This window comes from Bombus pascuorum, chromosome 8 (genome assembly GCF_905332965.1).
Source record: "Bombus pascuorum chromosome 8, iyBomPasc1.1, whole genome shotgun sequence".
NCBI classification, from domain to species: Eukaryota; Metazoa; Arthropoda; class Insecta; order Hymenoptera; family Apidae; genus Bombus; species Bombus pascuorum.
This window is the reverse complement of record NC_083495.1, coordinates 8,676,708-8,701,800: the sequence shown is the minus strand read 5'-3', so window position 1 is coordinate 8,701,800 and position 25,093 is coordinate 8,676,708. Positions and strand designations below refer to the sequence as shown.

The following is a 25,093-nucleotide window of genomic DNA, read 5'->3' as shown; positions in this document are numbered from 1 at the left end:
AAAGAAGAAGAAAATTCTTCTTAAATTATTCAAGAGAAACTTCCAAACTCTGAAAAATATTAAAATTTTTCTCGAGATTATCGAAATGAAATTAATCACAATTTTAAATAAGTGAAGTTGAATTTAACGATGCCGCGTTAAAGTCGGTCATGCGTTCGCATTTTCGAATCTAAAATTCAGAAAACGGTACGTTAACGAAGTAGGGCGCGTTACTACTGTTAATGCAATTTGCATAATAACGAGTTGTGCGATCATTATGCCAGTCGACAGGAACAGAAGTAGGCTTGTATGGTCTGTTTTGACGTATCATCCTCGTACCTATACGCATTCTGCTTCAGCTGTTATGCAACAGCCGGTGTGCATCTTGTAGCATATTATTCGTGCAGTTAGTCGAACCCCTGTTAGCTGGCAAGTCGCCAAATACGATTCACGACCAAAATATCAGAATTTATATAACGAATTTGTTTCTTTTTTTTTTTTTTAAATTGGTGCGCAATTTGTTTTCGCGACGTTCGCGACGCGTGGAATGCAGGAAAGTGATCCAGAAATTCTAATTGCGATAGTTAGCATTCACGTTACATCTTAAATGGGGCAGTGCGTACTTCGCGAAGCACAAAGAACTTTATACGTTCATCGTTGTCTACATTAAGACTACGTTCGACTTGTTTGAAGAGCGATCATATGTCTTAAAATTTCTATCGTTAGAGAACTAGGAAATGGGAGCGTCATATATTTCATGTTATTGAGAAAACTAAAGAAAAACCTCATTGCAAGGTGTTTCTCGATGAATTATACATCAGATTCTCTTTAACGTTCGCAAATATGCTTCACAGAAGATCAGTAGTCCTTAACCACAACATCATGATCCTGTATTCACGTTACGCGGTTGTTTCTGTTCGTACGATGTCTTGATAAAGCCCATTCAGTGCCAACAGTTGCATATGGCCATGCTTCCTTAGCGTTCAAGAAAAGAGTTGCAAATACTTCGAGATGTAAATAAAGTAGCGGAAAAGCTCAGAGGCAGCTACTATTATAAAATTGGTGATTCATGAAATGAGGTCACGTTTCTGTTAGGTAGTCTTGCGTCGAACTTGTATTAATCTTAAAGCAGTCGCTGTTCCTGACCCCGCCGGTGCTAGCACGCGACGAAATACCGCGAAAGAAAGGAAGCATCCAGGTCGTGCGCGGTTAATGCAATTTAACAAATCAAATCTAATCAGGTGATTACACGTATTGTGTTTTGCATAACGTGGGCTTTCAGTAATAACGACACCTTGGAACGGTGCATATTATATCGGTCCACGTCATTTTGTTGATTTTCGGTGCCTGTATGGTGCACAGAACGACAAAACAAACAGTAAGAAGGAATTGATAGTGAAGTGAGTCGGTCACAATTGGTGGACGTCATCAATGGATGCGTAGCGATAACGTGCGCTAATTGTAATTCGTGTAACCTAACTCGCATATCGTCGACGGCTAGTTGAGTCGGTGATGTAATTAGTCCTGTACGGAGCGTACACCGTCAGTACATCGTGTTCACTGGGCTGAGTACAGAGTTCCGGCGATGTACTAAACTTTTATCCACGGAGGAGTGTGATCGTTACAATTTCACTCCGTGTTTTCGATATACCGTGAGTTTCCTAGCCCACGCGTTTCATTGAAACTCTGTTTAATAAATATTTCGCGGGTTTTTTCCCTCGTCGTGGTGCAAAAGAAAAATAATCGTCAAAATGGCCAAAGGAGGACGATCGAAGCAGAAGCAATCGAAGAAGATAACGTGTTGCGGGTGTACAAGCAACAGGAGCAGCGACAGCGCATGTAAATATGTTCATCTATTCTTTTACGATCGTCTTTAGCTTAATGTAATTTTAGCACGGTTATTATTCGCTTTAATGGCGTGAGTGATCAAGGTTTTTTTAAATTACTGGTTGGGCGTGTTCTTCGTTTGGTTCGTTAAATCGACGTTTCGCGTGCTCTCTTCGATTATTATTTAGAAAAATTAATAAACAGAAAAGCCGACATGTCTGCAGGTGCGGACGAAGTATATGATGTTTTAAAATGTTGCTTACATGCACAAAATTTTGGCAAAGATGTTATGTCAGTCACATGGTTCGGATATGTACAATATCATAGTAAATTCCGAAGTTGTCTTAGTTTCGTAACATGACATACATATAGAACATTTTGTATATTTACATTCTTTATTTAAAACAGAGTTCTTGGTTTCGGTAATTCTGTGTTGAAATTGAGATATTTACTGAAAGTATCATAAGTGAATGAAATTTTACATTGTGCTGGTGTACTGACAGGTAATTTGTCTTCATTCTTTAATTAAATTGAATTTTTTCGTTGTTCTTGTTTTCAATTTTTTCCGTTAAGATATGTATTGAAAAATATTTTGATTATAAAAATGATTAAATATCGAAAAAACAGTGTTTAATATAGTACTCTTAACGCGATAACCAGTGCTTGCGAAGTGATAATGGAAGACTCCGGCACGCGACTTTGTTTTTCCAGACATGACTGTGTTAACAAAAGTTAAATATTCATAGTCAGGAGCAAAGAAATTTGAAATATCGAAACAGTTGGTTTTTTTAGAAATACATAATCTATTAGTTTATGATTATATATTCAACTAAAAATACACTGAATAGGACTCTACTATATGTCATTACACGCTATAGATTATCATATTGTATGTCATACCAATCATTTTGACATTTTATTTGCTCTATAATGAGATACCACTGTCCTAATCACGTTAGTAATATGTGAAATCAATCTGGAAATGTATACAGAAATTAGATATTTATTGTAATCGTGTATTTGATAAAAAATTAATAATGAATCATATTAAGCACATAATAAGTATTAAAAATAGTCTTGTTAAATATTTATTAATTGAACCAATAATCGAATGTTTAAACTTGTGATATACTTTTGTACTGCATATTTTGCAATTTTTCTATATATTTCAAATTTGTTTTAAACTTCTACTAATATAATCACAGTCGTACCGATAAAATTTCAAAATGTTTCGTACACACGGTATATTGATAAAAGATACTTAGAAGCGTTAGAATACTTGCACAAGCCTGAGTATTTAGAGAACCAATATTTTAATCGTTTAATATTATCACACGTTACAAATGTATCTTCATTCAAAACGATTCGTAGGATATACGCGTGTAAACGCGTGATATGTACGAATGGAATAAACCATCTATTTTCAGTATATAGATAAATTTATTTATATAAAAAGTGTATATATAATAGATAATATATATAGATAAGATATGTGAATAACATCACCACGTTTGTGCAACAAAACATTTAAATGGTGCCACAAACTTCGTTCACTCGCGCAATAATTTCAAAGAAATGTTTACATTTCCGTCCGTGAAAATAATATTAGCGGGAAAATAGATAGGGAAAAGTGAAGGTTCTATAAATTTCCACGTCTTTTTCGCCGTATAAACCTAAATACCAGGACAAAATTAGACGCATATTTACACGCAGACTACCGTACGTGCTTCGAAAACGATATTCGGAGATACGTGGGATACTGTAACCATGGAATTGTATCACGAGACGCTTGTGTAGCATCCGTTTGGAGAACGTGTACCGTTCGGAACGTGATTGTTCCGGTTTGGAAGTAAGTTCTCAAGTTCCGCCGGTGTATGGTCATAGGAAGCGTATTCGTATTCGTCGCATGGGATCGACCGATCGCATCCAAACGATTATCTATCAAACGAGACCAAATACGGTGGCGGAACGTGTTAAAACTATCAGGCCATAAACGACAGAGAGGAATGGATTGGCTACAGCTAGGCAACATAATTGAGCGGCATGAAGATCGTGACTGTGATCCTCGTTTATGACATAACAATGAGACGGACATAAGTTGGTGACATAAGTCGCGAACGATGATATTGTGAACGCTAACTGGAGGGGCAATGATCAAGGCCAACCAGTTCTCTTTACCGTAGAAAAAGAAAATAAATGATTTGATGGTTTCGTATTCTTTTCGTAGGTCTTTGATGTTCCACGATTTATTCTGTCGAGGCCAACGGGCTCGGTCGTACCACGGCGATATTAATGCGATTAGAGCTGGCGGTAAATGTTTATTACAATTGTAAATCGAGCGCTGCTGACGTGCGTGACGCGAATCAACGGAATCGCGTAACGTCACGATCGCGCGAAACTTCAGTATCTGGTTTAAAAGTGTCAAAGCCGCGAACGGCGATACCCAGCCATTGCGATCACCGACGGATATACTGAGATTTGAGAGAGTTTTCTCGTAGTGAGTGATACTATTTTTGAAGTTACTTGGTGTTTCTCGGTGGCGATGATCGATCGACGAAAACAGACGGTGCTCACGATACGTGGAATCGAGAATTCGATTAACACCGATGCAACGTGACATAAACTAAGTGTCTCGTTGATTACGATTAGGACTATTCTGGTCTATGACGGAGCCGGTCTAACTGCATTCAAGAAGATTCGACATGATTACATAGTTAGTTTTCACAGGCGCGCGTGTATTCAGGAGGATATAGGTCACTGCCTATGAGGTCAACTATTCGTAGATAGAAGCTTAGAGGCTTAGAATGTTTTAGAATTACTTCGGTAGGCTGTCCTTGAACAATTCTAAAATTAGAGTTTTCGCGGTATAGTTTCTCCATGTGCCTAACGGTTGTGGACCAGTTGCTTCGTGTTTCTATTAATTTTAGATGTTATCGATTCCACAGTCACGGGTTTCAGGCAGCTCTCGAGATAACGAGTGACATCATTTCCATGCGTACGGCTAGACCCTGAAACGTCATCGAGCGAGAAATGGAAAACTTAAAATTGATCACTAGCATTGTCATATACAAAGGAACGAACCACGTTGGCGTTCTCGTTACTAATATTTTTTCGCTATACTATGATCTTCTTCGAACAGTGTCGCAATGTTTGTAATTAATTTGCGTACATTTATTTTCGAAGTTGACAACACTACGTTCTTAAGATGGAGTAGGAAACGATGTATAATTTCGTTTGTGCCAGATTAATTTAGTCTTTACAGTGGCATTATTCAACGTGGGTTGTAAATTTGTAGGTTGACCATTTATTAGATAATTGTGTTCCATATTCTTGGCATATCTGATAAGGCATGTTTAAAGTTGTATGAAATGATTGGATAAGCGAGTAGATCTCAGTCTTGTGAAAAATACGATACTATTTGTACGCGTTCATTTATACGCTCAAGTTTCTTTCTAGTTCTTTTCTGAAGTATTTTTATCGCACGTTTACGGCGTTTTACGATCGAACCATAGAACAAAGGTAGAAATTGAATAGTATCTGCAAACACGTTCGACGATTCTCAACGAATCGTTTGTGATTATATACATATGCGAATGTGTGCGATAAGCAAACAGGAAACGATACGTGAAAAATTATTCAAATTCCATTTTAATCGAATTAACTACGAATGAATTGATTATGGAGAATCGTCGTAGAGAATTACTCAAATATTTGTATGAGTTATATGTTTCGTGTAACTGAGATTACAAGCGTTATCTCCCTAACGTGAAAAACTCAAAGTCTCTTGATACGACTTAAGCAGCGTTTTTTAAAAGTATTTTTTCTGCATATATGCAGTGGAAACCATATTTAATATCTGTTATTTTCGACTCATATATTCAGGTATGAAAAGTGTTCGCACGAATATAAACTTCTGGACGGTCATTGACACATCGTGCACAGTCTCATTTGTTTGTCGTTAATATTCTAAGGCTCCGAGTAAGGCCAAAATAACGAACACTCTTGAGTACATAATGACACGATATTTCATTTTGCTTCTTTAAGCTTGACTGGGATAATTTTTATGGCAATGATTTTTCGTTTATTTGCAGGCTCTCATATTCATTTGTTTACGTTGGTGCATAATATTTCACCACGTTTTCATATTGTTTTCATGCAAGTTCGACAGTACTTTAGATTTTTTACGAACCTCTTTTTGGCTCTTGCAAACACGCTCGCGTCATTTTTACCGATGATTATAATTCGCACTTTACGTTTATCATAGGTGAAGATCCGATGCTTAGCGACCAACAGCAATATCGATACATGACTGTTGACGATATGAAATCCATGGGGGATGACTCGATGCGCGTCAACGTGACAGATGACGAGAGAGACAATCGACATTCCGGAGGTAAGAATTACGTGAAATTCATGTTTCCTGTTGCAAATTCATTATTCTTATAACGTACAATTACTTATGTAGATTTTTGCGCAAGGTTTTCGCGAATACGTCCGTTATTCAGCTGATAATAGTATCTCATTTACTCAAACTCTAAAGAATATCGTCAAAATCGAGACTTCCAAATGTTAACCGTGTCGTTTTGGAAAAAATATTCCAAAAGTATGAGGCTTACATCCGGATGTATCAATTTTGATGATTGCGTGATTCAAAGGTAGAATAGCCTCAAACCTTTGTCAAAACGATATCAGATATTTAATTATCACATCGTACTTTATTATTAATTAATCCTTTCTACTCCACTAATGCTCCTACAGCAATAATGATAATATAAATATTGTTTCTTGTATTGTTATCATCGATAAAAGATGAGAAATGTGACAAGTTCTGCATTCTTTTTTTTTTAACAAAAGTTTTGATTGAAAAAGATTTTACTATGGAATGCTGATAAAATTTCTAGAGTTCAAACCTTTACATTTTGTCCTATAAGAGTATAAAGAATAAAATAACACAAGAATAGTAAACAGGTAATATTTGATTTCATATAACGCAAAAATATTATTTAATAATAATGTTTCATTATACTTTAATGCTATTTTCTGTATTTTATAGTTGGAAATTAATTGAATATTATTTTGCTTATTTTGTCTACCTTATATAGAGATATATTGCGTTCATTCGTTTTTCTCTTATATTACGACACAGTATCTAGTTAAATCAATAGTACAGTTTATTGACGGAAAATGCAAAACGAGAATTAATTTTGCGCTCCTAGAAACGGAAGAGGTTTCAAGGGCAATTTAATTTCTTTTAAGTGGAGTGCTGTGTTTTTTATCCTTTGCGCGGTAGCGATTGTACAGTTCAACAAGGTATAATGAAAGGTCATTCGAGACGATGGAGGGTCATAAATTAATGAGTCTTGCTTTGCAAAAGATGCTCGAAGTGTTGGTTGTTTGTATTGGTGCAGTAATAATAGATAGTGTCTTGAAAATTGCACAAAGACGTGTATTTATCATTTCCGGATTTATTTAATCGTACGTCAGAACTATTGTTTATTTAACGTATATGGATTTCCCTTTTATTTGTAACATTTTTATATACAAAAAAAATATATGTACAAGGAGTAAACTCGAACGAGCTAAATTTTTGTTGTACGATCAAAAGATTCGGGAAACTATTTGAAAAATTATTTGGTAACTATAATTATTATCTATAACATTTATGTACAAAGATGTTAAAGTGGCACATCATGACTTAGAATATGATGCAAGGATACGATTTATTTACGTATTACAACTCTTCGTCATTTCCGATAATTTTTTTCGATAATGTATGTAATAAGTAACACGCAATTGTTCTAATAATAGGACGACTAAAGAAATGGTATACATAAGCAGTACTTTGTCCAAGACAGTTGACTTCGACCTGTCATTTTTCGTCACGCAATAAAATTTATTTCATATTGCATCCGTCTATCTCTAAAAGAAATTTAGTTTCTTCATTTTCGAACGAATGCCTTTTATTACGCGTCACACGATGCATTTTATGTGTTCTTACGCAAAAGATGCGGTATTGAAGTATATAGATTATTAGCACTATTTTCGCTTCAGATCTTGTTTTTTATTCTTTATTCATTAACGTTATATCTCCCACATAACATATTTCTAAACTTCATTTATAAATAGTTTTTACGAAAACTATTTACAATGGTCACACCTAGCGTTTATATTATTAATTTTCGAATTTTTTGAATTAATACAATACGTTTCATTTTCTTCTGTCTTCAAAAATCTTGTAGCTAATAGTAGATATTAAAATCTTTACGTGAACGATTTGAACTTTCCACAAGTTTCTTGTATGTACGAGTAGAATATGCAATTACGAATAATACGGCCAAAGTTATGGTGGGCGTCGTATTCCGAATGATTAAACAGGAAAACACTTAAAAGAACAATAAAATCATATCCATACTTGATAAATTTTTCATTAAAGATATCTAAAATGCATCCACGTGATAGCTCGCGTTAATCATTTCCATATTACGTATTTAATACAAGGGAAGCATTACATGTTTAATAATAAATTTGATTTATAGCACCAATGATAACCGAGATGATCACAAAAGAAAATTATCAACGTACAAACGCTGCCAATCTCAAACTAGACAATGTTGATATTAATAGGCACCCAGTACACGTCGGGTATGTATTAATTTATTCATCCTCTTATTCTATAAACACCACTCATCTAACACTAGTCAAACAATTGTACAATTTAGGGTAGGTTGTATTATTCATTCATAATTGTATAATACTGCTCTAAGCAACTCTTTTGTATCATAAAGTGCTTGACAAAATTTGTATATTTATATTCATGCTATAATCTATTTAATTTGTAAATTCTTTGGAATTATCTTCATATACCGTGGTATCTGATAAAAATTTTTTAACTATTATACAACTTACCCCATTGGCATATTTAAGAATATATCTAAACTACTTGCGTTTTTAAGTATTTTATCGGGCAAAGACATATCTGTAAGATCTGTCTATAACATATTGGAATACGTTTCAATTGGTTCTAATTTGCAGAGTTTGCGAAGGTGTTCGAAATTTTTCCAAATTCTCTTCGATTATTCTCAGATCGATCTTTCTTGTTTATGAAAATTTTCCCAGTTGAAAATTTGCATCGTCATCTATTGAATTGGAAATTGTTTGCGAAGTATACATATTATACATGCACGACGAATTAAAGAGGATGTTCAATCCGACTTCTACTAACTAAATTACCGAGATAGAAAGTCAACGAAGCCGATCTCTATATATGCATGGTTTGTTTTAATACTTAATAATTGCGCAACGTAAATAAGATACAAATCAAATATGTACAGATTAACACGAACTTCAAGCTGTAGTCGAAATTCAATATAATATATAAAAAATGTATGTTGAATCTTTAAGTTCTCATGCTTGTAAAAAAAAAGCTCGTTGCTACATATAACTGAATTTATAACACAGATTATTTTGATAATCTAAGATAATTACACAAAAGCTTTGTTGTGTTATTGAAATACGTTCTTCGTTAATGTTGGCGTAATGCATTTCATTGGGCAAGAATCGCAGTATCGGAAAACTGTTTCTCTCAAAAGGCTATAATTGGCGTTTGTCGTATTGGATTGGAAAAAGTTGTCGGAACTCTATTTATACACACCTATAGGAAATAACGTCTATTGTAATTTTGATACAGTTCGAAATTGTATATAGAACGTAGAAGCATATAGTACGCAAGCAGTAGCGTACATAAAAAAGAGAACAATAAGAATGTTCATATCATGAAACAATAATATTGTGTATTATAGTGTGATACGGTGTGCATTGGTGAAAGACTCCTGCTCTAATTAACCTAGATCATTGGCTGATATATAATAACAAAATGTGGTACAGGATTGTAAGAATTTATATTTACGAGAGCCGCATAAAATGAGCTTGAACTTTCTATTTTCACAGAATTCTTCCAAATTAATTTTTAGTTGGCTTCACGTATTTTTTAGCGTAGACAAACTAACGAAGTACGGCGTATAAAATTACCTTTTTACCATATAACGACGTACATATAGCAAAATTGACATGTTCATACATTGACAGCATCAAACTAATAAATAATAAAATAAAAAGGTTAAAATTGAGTGGATCGTAAAAGGATACTACGCGACAATCGGAAATTTACATTTCAAAGTTTTCCATAACGTTGTTTTACGTTAAATTTTCTTTACGTAGAAAGTAAAGAGGCTATTAATGGACATACGTAATAATTGACATAATTCATTGTTACATAATCGCGAACATAATGAAAACATAACAGCGTAACTGTCATCGCGGGGACTGTCACGGAATGTTTCAAATGGAGCCAACGAGAATCAAACCAGTAACTGAACTCTAATCAGTTTTCTGTTACACATCATATCTCTCACAGCAAGCTATTTTTTACCTACTTTCTTTTTAATTCTATTCAGAATGTTCAGTTCAATGTTTATGTAATCGGCCAACCAGCTAAACAAGAGCCAACCGCTTGGTGCCCTCGTTTACATCCTGTCTTGCTCGTAGCAATATTAGATTATCTAGTTAATAAGCATGTTGTTCTTGAAATATCTTTGGGATGAACGATTCTTTGATGGTGTAATTTAATTGGATACCATGTTCCTTACTAATAACAGGCGGGTTGTTACAATTTCAGAGGTCTCGTACTTAATCGAGGAATAGACAAGTACATAGTATAAGGTTCTACTAAACACGAAGTAAACTAATCACACATTTTTATATTTTATTCTAAATATTATTAGAAATATGCGATGATGCTAAATATTATACAAGTATTGTCAAATGAAACATTACGATGTAAAATTAATATTTTTGTTCTTTATATCGATATTGATATTAATTTTTACATTGATATTATCTAAATATTTTTAAATTAATAACAAATCGAATATATCTTAGAAACTAATTTTTTCTCTGTTACTAAGAAATTAAGAAAGAGTAGTATGTTTAATACAATGGTACTTTTGTATTTTACATTTTCAATGGTTTCTCTCTTTGCGTTTAGTAGGACAGGATACTTATCGTATCGGACAAATAACGTTTTGTTCGAGTTACCTTCTTATATCTTCAGAATGTTTTCCTTATACATTTAACCATATACAAGAGCACATGTGTTTGCACGTACTTGTTTCTGAAAATGTAGAATGGTTTTTCCAAGTGCACAGATTTCCTAAAGCAAACAGCAGAGAAAAGTGCAACGTGCACGGCAAACAAAGAAAAACAAAAATAGTAAGCATGCGCATGAAACGAATTTTTTATCCATAATCATACTAGATTTTGTTCTGAGATCAGAGCGTCCCTAGAGTCCCTAAATACATCGCTGGCAGCTCTTGGTACCATGTCGAAAGGACAAGGAATGTGGAGGGACAGGTACACCATGCCCTTTTTATTACTCTCCTTTCTGTGTTTAGGCGTTTTTATATACAATATATTTAGATATAGAAAAAGAATCGTACGTATAAAACGAACACATGACGGAAAACACATTACATTCGCGTACACAAAGTACTATGCTTCTGTGTCTATTACAATATAATATGTCCAAACGTCATGTTGATTCGAAGTGGCTTGTGATCTTTTAGCAAAGCAAATTACAATTTTAAAACGTGTATATAAATTCTATAGATAATCGTATTTTTTGTTCAATTGTAAATTTTATAATTACGTAAATGTATCTATTGTTGATGATTTGTATTTATTTCATATATTCTTTTCATACGATAAATTATATATATATAATATGGATCATGGTCAAAGACAGTAGTCCAATCAAAATTAATAATTTCTTAAGGAAATGCACAAGAATATATAATATATCATAATGTTAATATGGGATTTAAATATTACATTTAGAATCTCATATTTTACCATCAAATGATACATGTATGTTGTACGAATGAAAGCAAGAAAATGATTTATATAAAGGTAGTTTTGCATAAATGTATTATTAAAAATTATAATAGAAATACGAAGTTATAATGAGCTGGTTTTTCGTTCGATATAAATTAACGATAATTAAACTTCAATTCCCATACTTTACTTCTATTGTTCACATTTATGGACATGTTTTATTAATAAAAAATTGCATTTATCGCAATATGAATTTCTTATTCGTTTCACGACACAAATTCTTTGTATTTTTTATATTAGTACACTGATATCTCTTCTTTAGCGTGTCTAAATATACATATGAAATGTTTATTCCAATAGCGTGGCATTTCATATTAAGCACCGATCGATGGTTTTCAAGCTATTGATAATACTTGTTGAACTATTGTATTGAAAAGCCGATTCGTCGATATCTTGTTTCTCTTAAGTGAAATTACTACGAGTCTATGTTTGTATTTGTTATTTCTTGTTTTCATTCGTAAAACATATTGACGTTATTTTGCGAAAAAGACCTGGATTATAATAAATTCGACACGCATAACACTGAACAATTAACCTAGTGGAACATAAATATAGTTGAAAGGAACATATTAGCTAAATTATGAATAACTGAATATAAAAATAATAATTGTTTAGTAAATAATGGAATATTGTGATAAAGATTAAAAGTGCTCTTGTAGATATAGGAAGAGAATCGTTCGTCCTCTAGTTTAATGATAGTTTAACCATTTTGGACACATTTTTATGATATAGTGGCTGCTGCTCGTATCAGTGTTCTCCCTTCTCCCTTTATGACAAGTTTGAGCTATTTTTTGCATATGTAACGAAATCTGTTGACGATATATTTATAATACTATGAGCAACGTAGAAAGAATTATTTTTATGTGCTTCGCGCGATGAAGGAAAAATCATTTGATCGAATTGAAAAGAAGATATTACAGATTTCGGAACAATCGATTTTACGTTGCCACCCTAACGTATACCTATTTTCCGCAGAGTGTGAATGATGTGACCTCGTTGCGTCTCCACTATAATACATAATTATTATTGTTGCTCCCCATTTTTGTAGTTTTGTATAATAGAAAAGTGGCTTGCGTGTGATGATTGCGGGTTTTCGAAAATTGAATGAGAAACAATCATCATGATAAGCACGGAGGCAGTTTAAGAACGTCCAAGAGAACGAAGTTATGCGAACGTGCTGGAAAGAAATGACAACAGAAATATTCGAAAATCTGTAAAGTTGCGCTAGTTTAGAATCTCGACTCCATCTATGTCGTCATCTTCTCACCACCATTTTTATGAACGAATGGATACTAACGCGTTTTTTATTTTGTTCCCGATCCTCTCTGTTATTTTATTTGCGCTACTCGCAGAATTCCACAGTGGAGAAAGTAAGTGATCTTCTCTTGAATCTTAGCTTCTGCTACTTGCCATATCGCTCTTCAATTTGATTTATGTTCTTGATACGTTTCCTTTGAACGCACAATGCCCGTAGTCGCTCAAGTTTTAGTATTCTTAGACAGAATATTTTAGTGCACAATGAATATACGTAAATCGAAAAGATCAAATTTATGCGATAAAATAACAGGAAATTGAAATAATAACATATCTCAAGGGAAATATGTTGATGATATGATAATATGAATTACAACAAAAATTATGTTTCATTATAAATAAATGTTGCCAAAAATCTCAATTTTAGAATTAATAATAATTGTTCCTAGAATTTGAAATCTACGTAAATACAACGCTTAATATGTATTAAGCATCATCTGTTTGTCATAGCTAAAAGCTGTAATATATTCCAGAAACATGATGTATATTGAGGAGTTCTATTACATCATCTCACTTGAGCAACCTTCGTAGAATTTATGTATGATCGATATTTTTAGACTATTTAATATACGAGAAAAGAAGAATGTTATTCGTGAAGACGTTTCATTACGTTGGATGTAAATGAAATATTGAATTATTTACACCAATTATATTCACTGTGCACACGTTGTATGCAACATCTCTGTGAATAATTCTCAGGTTCATTATGGAACTCGTCCTCCAGCACAGTCATCAATCAGCAATCAATAGGAAGCAATCGAATGGATCTTTGAATTTCAATTAAACCAATTTTTATGATTCCTTTTCTTTTTTCTTTTTTTATGATAGTATTCAGTGTTAATTAGCGTTACGCTTGCAGACATAGAATATTCATACAGCAAATCCTTCACACAAGCTCACAAGCCGTATTATTTCTATTTTAGTTATCTGATTTAAAACTTAATTTGCTCCATTTCTCATGTAACTTATCTTTGCACACTGTTGTCTTGTAATTAATTTATTTCTCTTTTTTTTTTACAGTTACCCCTCATACGCAGCAATAAATCATATCCAAAGCATATATAATTTTTTTGTAACGTTTACGGAACAAATTGAAACATTTAATAACTACGCCGTATACATAAAACCGCCTTCAAAATGACCTGACACGATTAAGAATAATTTCTGTATTTAACTTTATGCTTTTAGTAAAAATTTATCGTGAACGTTGCTTTTCGGCTTGGCGTGCTTATGTGATAACTCAATCGTTTGTTTTAATTGGCCTTCTAAAATATTTTTACTACGAATCATTAAAAACAGACTAATTATAAAATACTTATTCGTTCGTTTAGAAATGATATAGATATTATAATAAAGTATTCGATCAATTAGCACTATTTTTATACGTAACGTTATCTTGATATGTACATAAAATTTCAAATATGTGCCAAAAAAGCCGTATTAATTCTTTGAAGGATCTAGATTAGTGTAAATATTATGTATACACATTAGTAAAAATATTTTTTTTTTCTTTAATTATAATTGGTTTGACTTAAGCGAAGCAGTTAGCATGATCGTATTATTTATCGAACGGCCAAATGTTCGCACAATATTCGTATGTAATAGTGTTGAATAATGATTTATGAGTACGTGTCCAAATAATGATTAGCCCCCATGCAATGATTGCTCTTATTTTCAAGTCTTTTTCTCTGTCGACATATCGTAATGCTATAAGCTAAGGCGATATGTACCTTTCTGTTTCTGCGATCGACACGTGAATTTTCTTTATAACTATGTTTATTGTATAAATGATAGCTTCCTGGTTTCCTTTCTGGTGGATGCACGAGGTGGTGCGATGCGTGGCTGCAGACATAGTGGTGTACGTGTAATCGTTCCTCCTAGAAAAGCCGCAATGCCTATGCGCGTTACGTGCAGGTATTTAAGAAGGGACAAATTGACGAACCCACCGCCTTTGATGGAAGGGGAGGCTCTTGCCAGCCGTATCCTTGAACTAGGACCCGTGGGTGCCAAATTCTTAGGGTAAGTACATAATATGCAAAGTATATGATATACAGAAGTGTCTCTTATATTTGCTTTTGATATATCGTATTTAAAGTAACATTTTAATATTAGTTCAGATAATCATCGTCGAATCGATTTTTCGGACGTAAATGAAGAATTTTCAGTTTCTGAATTTTTTCCAGTCGCTGTAAAAAAATAATTTTTGGAATATAGGTAACATTATTAAATGAAAAATGTACAATTTTTAAATTTGTCTTCAATTTGTTTGAGGAAACAATTGCGACGTATTAATTAATTCATTAATTATTAGTACTTAAATAGTATTGATATCGCGATGATTGAGGAACATTATTGACAGCAATAACTTCTTTATAGGTTTAAGTATCTTCAAGATATAACGTCTTCGTTGATTTAAATAGGACCATATATTTTTCTCTTCTTATCAAACGATAATTGTTCTTTTTTCTTTCTCGATATCTCCAGATTGTTCTAAATTCTATAAATTATCGTATGATTCATCGTAAAGTATAACGTTGGCATGTAACAAAGAGATTTGAGATTATCCCATTGGTGACCTAAATTCGTTTGCTATTGTACTCGATTAAGGAGTGCAGCTTAATGTGTAATGCAATTTTCATGTCCTGAGAAGCGTAAGTCGTGCTTCGATAAATTATTACAATTGAAGAGTTCTGTTCAAACTATTTGTACACAAATTTTCTCTAATTCTTATAAAAAATGTTAATCTTTAAATTGTAAAAAGTGATATAAAATTCAAACGTATATTACGTTCGTAGATAAGACAAATTTGTTATTGAACGTAAGATGCAATGTACGAATACCGAATCTTACAAATGAGTATATTATTAAATTTTGCAATAATAATAATTTTTTCGAATAGACCTGTCATCATAGAAGTACCACACTTTGCTTCGTTGCGGGGCAAGGAACGAGAAATAGTAATACTTCGATCGGATAATGGAGAAACTTGGCGCGAGCATACCTTGGAAGCCAGCGAGGAGGCTGTCCAAGATGTGCTTAACGAGAGCTTTGAAGGAGAAGGTACGACTATTTCCTCATCTTTTCTCAATTTAGCTTTTGTTTATCATAAATCCTGTAACTATTTGCTTCGTATTAAAATAAATCGTACTGAATAATATGTTCATTGTTACATTTCTTAAGTATATCCATATGGATAGATATACATATTTAATCTTGTATAATTTATCTTACATGACATCTACCTCACAAAGTGCTACTACAGTACTGTCTTATCTATTAATCGTCATTTCCATTTATTTGTACTAGCGTAACCATCTAAAAAGTAGAAGGAAGATTTTAGGTATCAAATGATAACATCTTGAGAGTGAGATAATATTAATAGTATTCACATGTTATACTCTTTCGTATATCAGGAAATGACTTGAGTATAAACGCTAATATGCAATTGAGATCTTGAGAGTCTTGAACAAGAACCAATACTTAGAAGTATAGCATATAATCAATGTTTGCCAATGTTTGTTGATGTAAACAATTATTAAGTGTTTTAACGACTAGTTATTTGCTCTATATCCGTTATAAATAGCTTACAGTTTATAAACAAGAGTATATAATGCATTTCGCAAATGTTTTGAATAACAGTAGTTAGTAAGATATATGTTTGAAAAATATTTAAATTCCTCGCATTACCTGTATAAGTAACTTAACGAAATATGTATAAATATTTTCGCAGAATTAAGCCAGCTCGAGGATCTCCAAACTTCCCGAATCGTAAGGATACTCACTGCAGACTTCCCACATTACTTCGCAGTAGTGTCTCGCATCAGGCAAGAGGTTCATGCAGTTGGGCCAGAAGGTGGTACAGTTTCTTCATCGGCTGTTCCACAAGTTCAGGCTGTTTTCCCACCAGCAGCTCTTACTAAAAAGATTAGAGTTGGACTCCAGGTGGTTATTTTCTTCTCGATGCGTTTCATTATTTTTTGAAAACTAAAATTAACGAGAAATCGTTAAATACCGATATTACAATTTTGAAAATAATTATTTATGTATATGATAGCAACGAGCAAACAGTGAGATATCTAATTGGCGTTTAAATTTAATTTACTAAATAGAATGGTTAAGTTATACCAACGTACAGTATATTGAAACACTTGCAAAAATCTTTTATAAATATATTATGTGTTATGCGGTTATAATATATGATTATAGTAGTCGTAAAGATTACGCATAGAAGCTACATAGAATCTGTAATAAGTATCTATATACATTCATGCGTCATTGAACAATTTGATATAAGCAGATGAACGTCATGTAGTACATAATAGAATATTTGAAAAATCAATTACATCAAATACAATCTGTGACATAATTTAGAATAAATTAAAAAAAAATGATATTGTTATTTAGGCACATCCAATACCAGCAGATCTTGTAGCCAAGTTGCTTGGTAACAGAGTGGCGGTATCACCAATCGTAACCGTTGAGCCAAGGCGAAGAAAATTCCACAAACCGATAACCTTAACTATACCGGTGCCGCAAGCAGCCAACAAAGGCATGATCAATCAATATTCAGGAGACGCACCGACGTTGAGACTTCTGTGCAGCATAACTGGTAATATATGCTTGCACGTAATATTGTAGAGCAGCGTACCGTCTTACTGGAAAATCTCTTACCGATAAGTGCTGAAACTGTTACGCCGCAACACCTTTGGTGTATATATGCTCTTATCAGACTTCTTACGCATTCGAAGATCAATTTGTAGTTTAGTAGGCATGGCGCGGGCGGTAGGCATCTTCGTCTGTTCTCAGGTCATCGGGACTACGTTGACGATATTTCTGTATCTCGTTAGAATAATTATTCTGTTATTGATCTCGTAGGTATGCAATGTAAGAAGTAGGTTTGGAGTGTTTTATTTAATACTTAGCAGGTTGTATATGTTATCTAGGAGATTAATTTAAGTACGATTATAATTAATACGTCCCGGAGACCTTCGGATAGAGATTTAAAAGGGAGATGGTAGCTGCATGTTTCATAGAAACATTTCGTTGAGTACCATTGTTGTATACATATCTTGTTGTGATTCATTGTTAATGCTTGCATATTGTTAGGATTGAGTCATTTAGGTATGGATTATTAATTAACGTAGATAAAATTTTACTACCTAGCTCATTGTAAGCGTTAACTTCAAAAGTTTTTGTTTCAGCACATTCGTTTGACTGGTAACCGCTTCGATATTAGGCTTGTAATTTATAACTTCTATAAAAATTGTGTTCCCAAATTATATGTACTTTTAGATCATTATAATATGTATCATACGACACGTTACCGATACAAAGACTGACAATGTTGTCTACTTAATCTTACCGTTTGTTACAGTCACGCTGTACTTATTTTATTTACAAGTTTTACATATGTATAACGAAGCTTCTCCGAGTATATAAAACTCAATTTTGATTTTTCCTCCTGTTATTACAAAAATATTTTGACGAGATTCTCGTTTCTGTTTGGTTGACAAATTATCAAACATTTTAAAAACATTTTATACATTTTATACGACCAAAGGAAAAAAAAAAAAAGAAAAAAGCAGGAAGATATGTTTTCGACATGCATTGCGCCGCGATTTTTATTACGATTATTTTACACCCTTTTGTTTTCTTTTATCGCTTATTTACTATTTAAAGGCATATTCACACGAGTCGCGTTTGCTTTCTGCGCGGTTTTCAATGTATGACGCTTTGTTTTCATTTGGCAAGCATTATCATTCGGTCAGCGTGTATTTGGTTCTTACATTACCCACACACACGATACAGCACGTACATCAACGCACTTATGGTGACCGATATTAAATACAAATTTTACTGGTTCTCTTTTACTGTCCTCGTATGACAAAAGAGAACTATCCTGTTTTAATGTTTCTCTTCCTGTTCGTGTCGTCACGCAAGGACATTGATTGTTCAAATATGTAAATTTTTCCTGTTTTTAAAAGTGAAAAAATTCATTTGGATATCATTGAATCAACATGAAATGACGTAATCTTCGTCGTATTAATTACTTTACATCTTACTATAAAAGAAAATTATATTTACATATTTATTATACGATTATATTTTTTTACACAATATCTTCCGATAATTAAAAGTTTCTTATTATAACAATATTAATAAGTATTCGCATTTCTTGATACTTTAAGCCCGGTATTAGTGTCACGTTAATTTGATTTATGAGAGGAATTTAAGATTATTGCTTGTCCTAATTACGACTTAAACGAACATTGACACAGAATGCAAGATTAACTCCTCCCACTCCAATGTATTAGAATTCCAATGTAACTGTACGAGCCCTTCGATTGTTTTCTCAAACAATATTTTCTCTATAACGGCTTCTGCAGATTTATTCAATTTCATTTACCTAAGTTTCTTTTCAATATTTCAATCTTTAATTATTCTTTACTCCATTACGAAACTAGAGAACGTAGAAGACGTAGTGTACAAAATACTCGACAATCAAAGGGCAGACGCGAATATCCCGGGCTAAAAGCGTCGTATTGTAATTAATCTCGGTCGCATCGGATTTGATATCCCACACATATCACTTCTGCCGATTCTCCATTCGCAGCACGGACATATTTTAATAATGTTATTGGACTTGGTATGTATGTCGTTCAGGGGGTCAGTCTCGGGCAGTCTGGGAGGATGTCACCGGTTCGACGCCATTGACGTTCGTGAAAGATTGCGTTTCCTTTACTACCACGGTATCTGCTCGCTTCTGGTTAATGGATTGTCGGAATATCTCCGAAGCCACGAAAATGGCTACGGAGTTATACACACACGCGACACATGTACCTTTTATGGCTAAGTACGTTTTTGATGTACCTAAGATTAATCGTGTAAAAGACAAATAATCCGTACTGTAATCGCAGGTAGAACATTTCTTCTAAAAATCGGATATCGTTTCTATGTCGGGGTAAGACGAGTAAGGAGAGAGCTCGCTTAGCTTGCGTAGTGCATCACTTAGTGACGATTATTCATAGAAATATTCATTTCATTCCATGTATCTGTTCCTTCGAACATCAATTTTCTATTATAGAAAGAGAATTCCGATTTTTATAATATATATCGGTATACCGTAGAACGAGATAGTGTTTTTGATCAGCGCAGACTCTGTTTCGCAATATCAAATCGATTACGTTTTACCTGCATGATTACAATCACGTTTAGACAGGAAATGTTACCGATACCTGTTTCGTCTTCAGATTTGTAGTATTTGCAAAGCGAGTAGATCCACTGGAGGCAAGGCTGCGCGTATTTTGTATGACCGACGATAAAGAAGATAAGACTTTAGAAAATCAAGAGCACTTCACGGAAGTTGCGAAGAGCCGAGACGTCGAGGTAAATACACATATGTACATAAGAAATTACGTGAATCGCTCGTTGTAATTACTGCATTGTTAACACGCATTAATCGCCATGGAAACGTTCCCATAGGTACTGGAAGGTAAAACACAGTATATGGAATTTTCGGGTAACCTTGTGCCAGTATTGAAGAGCGGCGAGCAGCTTCAGTTACCGTTCAGAGCATTCAAAGAGAATAGAGTTCCGTTCACGGCGAGAATAAAGGATCCGGACGCTGCGGATATGATGGGTCGCATAATGTTCATGAGCGAGCCGAAGGTTCCTAAGGGCGAGTTACCGCAGACGCCGATTTGCACGTTAAATATTTTATTGCCAGAGAAAATTTCTTCGGAACCAGCTGTCTCGGAGGTGGATTTGTTAGAGCTGTCGAAGAATTATAGTTTTCTACGCGACGGCGGCATAAGTACGTGAATTTCTCACGCTGATTACGAAAGAAATCCGAGCTTGTATGAATCACTGACGTTAATTGTGTCTGTAGGTCGTCCAGATGCTATTCACAGAGCAACCATTCGGTTGACTGATATCGCAAATCTGTTGGATAAAGACTGGGAAAAACTCGCGGAAGAGTTAAATATTCCGCCAAACGAGGTATCAACGATTAAACAAGAGTATGCGAATAAACCAGCCCAGCAAGCGGCAGCGATGCTTAAAGTTTGGCAGAGCAATGGAAACAAAGCTACAGGTAAGTTTCATAAGCGTTATACAATATTATTTTCGATCGATCTTGTTTTTGAATATTTAAAATCTAAAATTTCATTTAGCATATTGAATCCGATTTCTTCATATCGTCTGATGCTCCTTATATAACGTCGACATAAGTTTTCATAACATCGTGTACCTTGCAATTAATTTCCGTAATTAACTCGAATGCCAAGATTTTTATCATATGAAGCACTGTTTTCGTAAATACTTAAGACGATTAAGAATATTACAAACTTATATACTGGCAATCTAAATATGTTTTTTAGAATTGTATATTAATAAGACCGTCGTGTCTTTATTTTCGAAAATATTATCGATGAATAGTCGATTATATTTACGCAAGTAACATATTCATTTGGACGTCCCAATAGACTTTGAACATCTGAATACTTGGTGACCAAAGAGAAATTTTAAATATACGATAAGACTCATAACTTAAGATGATCATTTATATTTTTAGTCATTATTTGACGAGTTTCATTAATTGAGCGATAACGAAGCAAGTATTGTCGATGTCGAAACACGCACTGTTGCTGATTTCCATTATTTCATCTTTATAAATACACTTACAGTTCGATTCGGTTCGATATGATTCAGTTCTTGGAGTTCTAATAATTCTACCATTCGCTCGCTTTCATTTCGAAATTTTCATTAAGCTATATTTACAATCTCGTTACGATTAATTCGGTTATCTCAGTTTCAGTTACTTCAGATTTTCTTCGTAAATAATTTTATTTTCAACATTTTTGCGCATCAGGATAAATCTTAATAGAATAGCTTGAATTCTTAATAAAATAGAATTCTTGAAGCCACGTCCGTTGGTAAACATTAGATATAGTAATATATAGTAAAATTTAAACAGAACCTGTTTCTTGGCAAGGTCGATTAATCAGGCAGGCACGTTTGACTAAGACGCGTGGAATCTGAGGAGCAACGTAGTTGGTGATCTCATCCGGCATTATTATGCCTGACATAAACCTATGGACTGCTTTCCCCCTCTTTTTTTACCAGTATTAATGACGCTGATATACAGCAGAAATGCACGTAGCACATCGTTTCTGTTCTGCAATCGGTTAAAACAAACAGAAGTACGCGACATCTCAAGAAGAATACAGTGAAAGTGATAGTGTATTCGGTCGTTTCCCAAGTTCCGTGTTCCTATAATAATCTGTTCGAACGTTTTTATTTATTTTATTCTTGCGAGGGCATAAACGCAAAAATGTTTATATCTTTATATCAAGAATATCAAAAAGAAGCGACTAACAAGTACGTCAGTGAACTGTTGTTATTGTTTAGGCGGCCACGTTATCCAAGACGTCAGATTACTATAACTTCAGGTCTGTATTAGGTCAAGGACAATCATTAGCAAGGAAAATAAATCCTTAAGGTTCTTCCGAAGTGACGTGAATATAAATAAACTTTCTTTAATGTGTGAGATTGACCAATTATTTTTAAAAAGTTATTATTGATGCGAAAATAATACGTTTGGGATGGTAAAAGAATTTCTGTTACACCTGAAGAAAAAAAAAAAGAATTCGTTAGGTATCTGATTCCACGAGCAGCATAAATACATATTTAATATTTCTGTTACGTCAGCGTTATTTTGTACTCACTAAGTGTGACGAGATTGACAAAAATATTTTATCAGTTGTACGGCGATCTTTTACGACAATATAATTTCGATAATTTCTTGTATCAAGGTTCAATCTTTTTATATCTATTTTTCTGTGTTTAGAGCGAATACACAAATAAAACCGCGATTATATCGTCCAAGTATTTAAATTCTAATGTAATTTCAACGATATATCTAATAAGTAAAAATTCCTAGTTTTCAGATTAATAATATAACTATTATTTTTATTCCTTTATTATTGCAGAAAAATGTGTGTACTTCTGTTTAATAAAAACAAAGAAATATTAAAACCTTTAATTAAAATAATAAAAACTTAATCGGAGAATTAAGTTTGCAACATAACTTCCGCTCAAAAGATTGGGCCACCTTTTGCTGTTTGGACGATACAATCTTTTTCATGTAGTTTTCTCAGCAATAAGAATTCTACATTTATAATAATAATATAATAATTCTACATTTTAAAGCTAAACTATAGTTTAGCGATGATGAATAATAAAATAAAATAATAAAAGTATTATAATTCTAACTGTCATTTTTAAATAGTATTACTGTAGGAGAATAATATTATAAAAAAAATATTTATGTATTTACTTAAAATGTCATTATTTCTTTTGATATCGTAACACGCTCCAAACTTATGAGCGGAAGCATATATGTTATTATTTATTGCTTTATTTAACAATTATATTTGTATTTGTAGGCAATACTTTGGAAAAAGCATTGAACAAAATTGGCCGCGAAGATATTGTGAGAAAGTGTATATTCAATGTCGAATTGGTCACTGATGACGTAGAAAAGGCCGTCGCGAGAGTTCGATTAGATCAACCTGGATTTGATTCCTTAAAAGAAGAATTGGGTCCTTCAAGGGACACTTCTCTTCGCCGTGATGCAACGATGGATCCAAAAATGAATCCTGACTATGATGATTATAACAAAAGCAAGGTATGTTTTTTTTTTAGAAACAATTAGTATCTTGATGTAATTTATATTTTACATCGATGTTCTATTTTTAAAGTTATGTATTTCATTATTTTATTCGAAAGTGCATCTTGATCAAAGATCATTTATTTTCCTTTTAGGAATCTGGATCCATAGAAGACCTCAATATCAGTGATACTAAACACGATACATGTATGTACTTTATATTATGTGATTTAAGTAATTACACTTCCTAAGTTAAACTCTTTCTGATATGATTAAGAAAGTAGTCTTGAAATTGAATGACGTTTAACGTTGTCCGATTACAATTCCAGAAAGGATATGACATCACTGCCTGTATTATTTCTATGAATAACACGCCGGCTCCTTTTTCGTGTCATTGCTAAGAAAAAATATGTGAAATCATAAGTTTCGCCTTACACTTCTTAGAAAGCACATTAATGATATTGCTATTTGTAACATCTGTTTACATAGCGCCATACTTGCTGCAGTTGCACATTCATAAGTTTCGTTTCAGAAACTTCAGCGATATTTTATGGAACACATATTGTTTCTTTTCTCAATAACGATTTATGAAATTAAAAATCGGTTTCTATAGTTATTAAGTTGTTGTCTATTCAGGGTATGTGATAATACTCTCTAACAGATCCCCTTCTTCTCCTGTATATATTGCTCTGGAGCTTTAATAAAGCCTGAATTTTTCACGGCATTTAAATCACGTTTTTTTTTTCGCACTTAACAGCGATACAGCATGTCACGATCACAAACGGCACTGTATTCAATGGAACCTCGACCCCCATCAAAGATAAATACGCAAGCGAAGAGAAAGAATTAGGGGAAACAATGGCCGAATTTCTCGAGCACAAATGTCACGTTGCCGATACGATGAGCAAAAAGTCACGCGATGAAGTTGACGACAAAGACAAAAAACGACAGAGGGTGATCGCAGACGCCAACAAAATAGTTTCTGGTAAGTAATTTGAGCTTTTCTTGAAGAAAATGGTGGGTTGAGGGGCCGTGCTTCGATTAGCTACTTCAGAAAATAATAATAAAAAAAAATTACATTCATTACGCGACTTATGGAAATCATCATTTATGATAATACTTCTTTACAAAAGGAAAAAAGAATCTCTAGCAGCATGATTAATTTAACGCGATAATGTCACGCTTTGTTACAGAACAACTTATATTAACCACTTATTGATAAAATTTCAGTCGCTAGTGCTAAATAGTTCTCAAGAATTCGCTTTTTAGTGATATCGTGTTCCTAGCTATAGTCTATCTCGATATGCAAATAGACGTAATGATTTTTCAATATACTTTTATGTATTATCTGTATAT

At 33.4% G+C, this 25,093-nt stretch overlaps 2 protein-coding genes across 34 annotated transcripts in view; one reads left to right on the top strand and one right to left on the bottom strand.

Annotated features, from left to right (window-relative positions):
* LOC132910002 (mucin-2-like) overlaps positions 1 to 25,093 on the bottom strand; it is a 708,972-nt gene that overhangs the window by 440,105 nt on the left and 243,774 nt on the right. The window lies entirely within an intron of this gene.
* The window catches only part of LOC132909999 (ankyrin-3-like), a 94,258-nt gene that overhangs the window by 38,917 nt on the left and 30,248 nt on the right, over positions 1 to 25,093 (top strand). For 22 of the 33 annotated variants that reach the window (XR_009658659.1, XR_009658658.1, XM_060965328.1 and 19 more), the window contains 15 exons: positions 6,071 to 6,199; positions 8,343 to 8,448; positions 11,137 to 11,214; positions 14,863 to 15,087; positions 15,968 to 16,128; positions 16,799 to 17,010; positions 17,473 to 17,677; positions 18,175 to 18,189; positions 19,732 to 19,921; positions 20,319 to 20,454; positions 20,551 to 20,881; positions 20,957 to 21,160; positions 23,514 to 23,755; positions 23,893 to 23,944; positions 24,495 to 24,722. Coding sequence is in view for 31 of the 33 variants with exons in the window: in XM_060965328.1 (XP_060821311.1) it covers positions 6,071 to 6,199; positions 8,343 to 8,448; positions 11,137 to 11,214; positions 14,863 to 15,087; positions 15,968 to 16,128; positions 16,799 to 17,010; positions 17,473 to 17,677; positions 18,175 to 18,189; positions 19,732 to 19,921; positions 20,319 to 20,454; positions 20,551 to 20,881; positions 20,957 to 21,160; positions 23,514 to 23,755; positions 23,893 to 23,944; positions 24,495 to 24,722 (2,514 nt within the window). In the remaining 2 variants the exon portion in view is untranslated. Of the gene's footprint in view, positions 1 to 715; positions 1,819 to 4,015; positions 4,117 to 4,184; positions 4,304 to 6,070; positions 6,200 to 8,342; positions 8,449 to 11,136; positions 11,215 to 13,106; positions 13,125 to 14,862; positions 15,088 to 15,967; positions 16,129 to 16,798; positions 17,011 to 17,472; positions 17,678 to 18,174; positions 18,190 to 18,269; positions 18,944 to 19,731; positions 19,922 to 20,318; positions 20,455 to 20,550; positions 20,882 to 20,956; positions 21,161 to 23,513; positions 23,756 to 23,892; positions 23,945 to 24,494; positions 24,723 to 25,093 lie in introns of those variants that run through there. The other 11 variants (XM_060965339.1, XM_060965321.1, XM_060965340.1 and 8 more) reach the window with 9 other exon arrangements.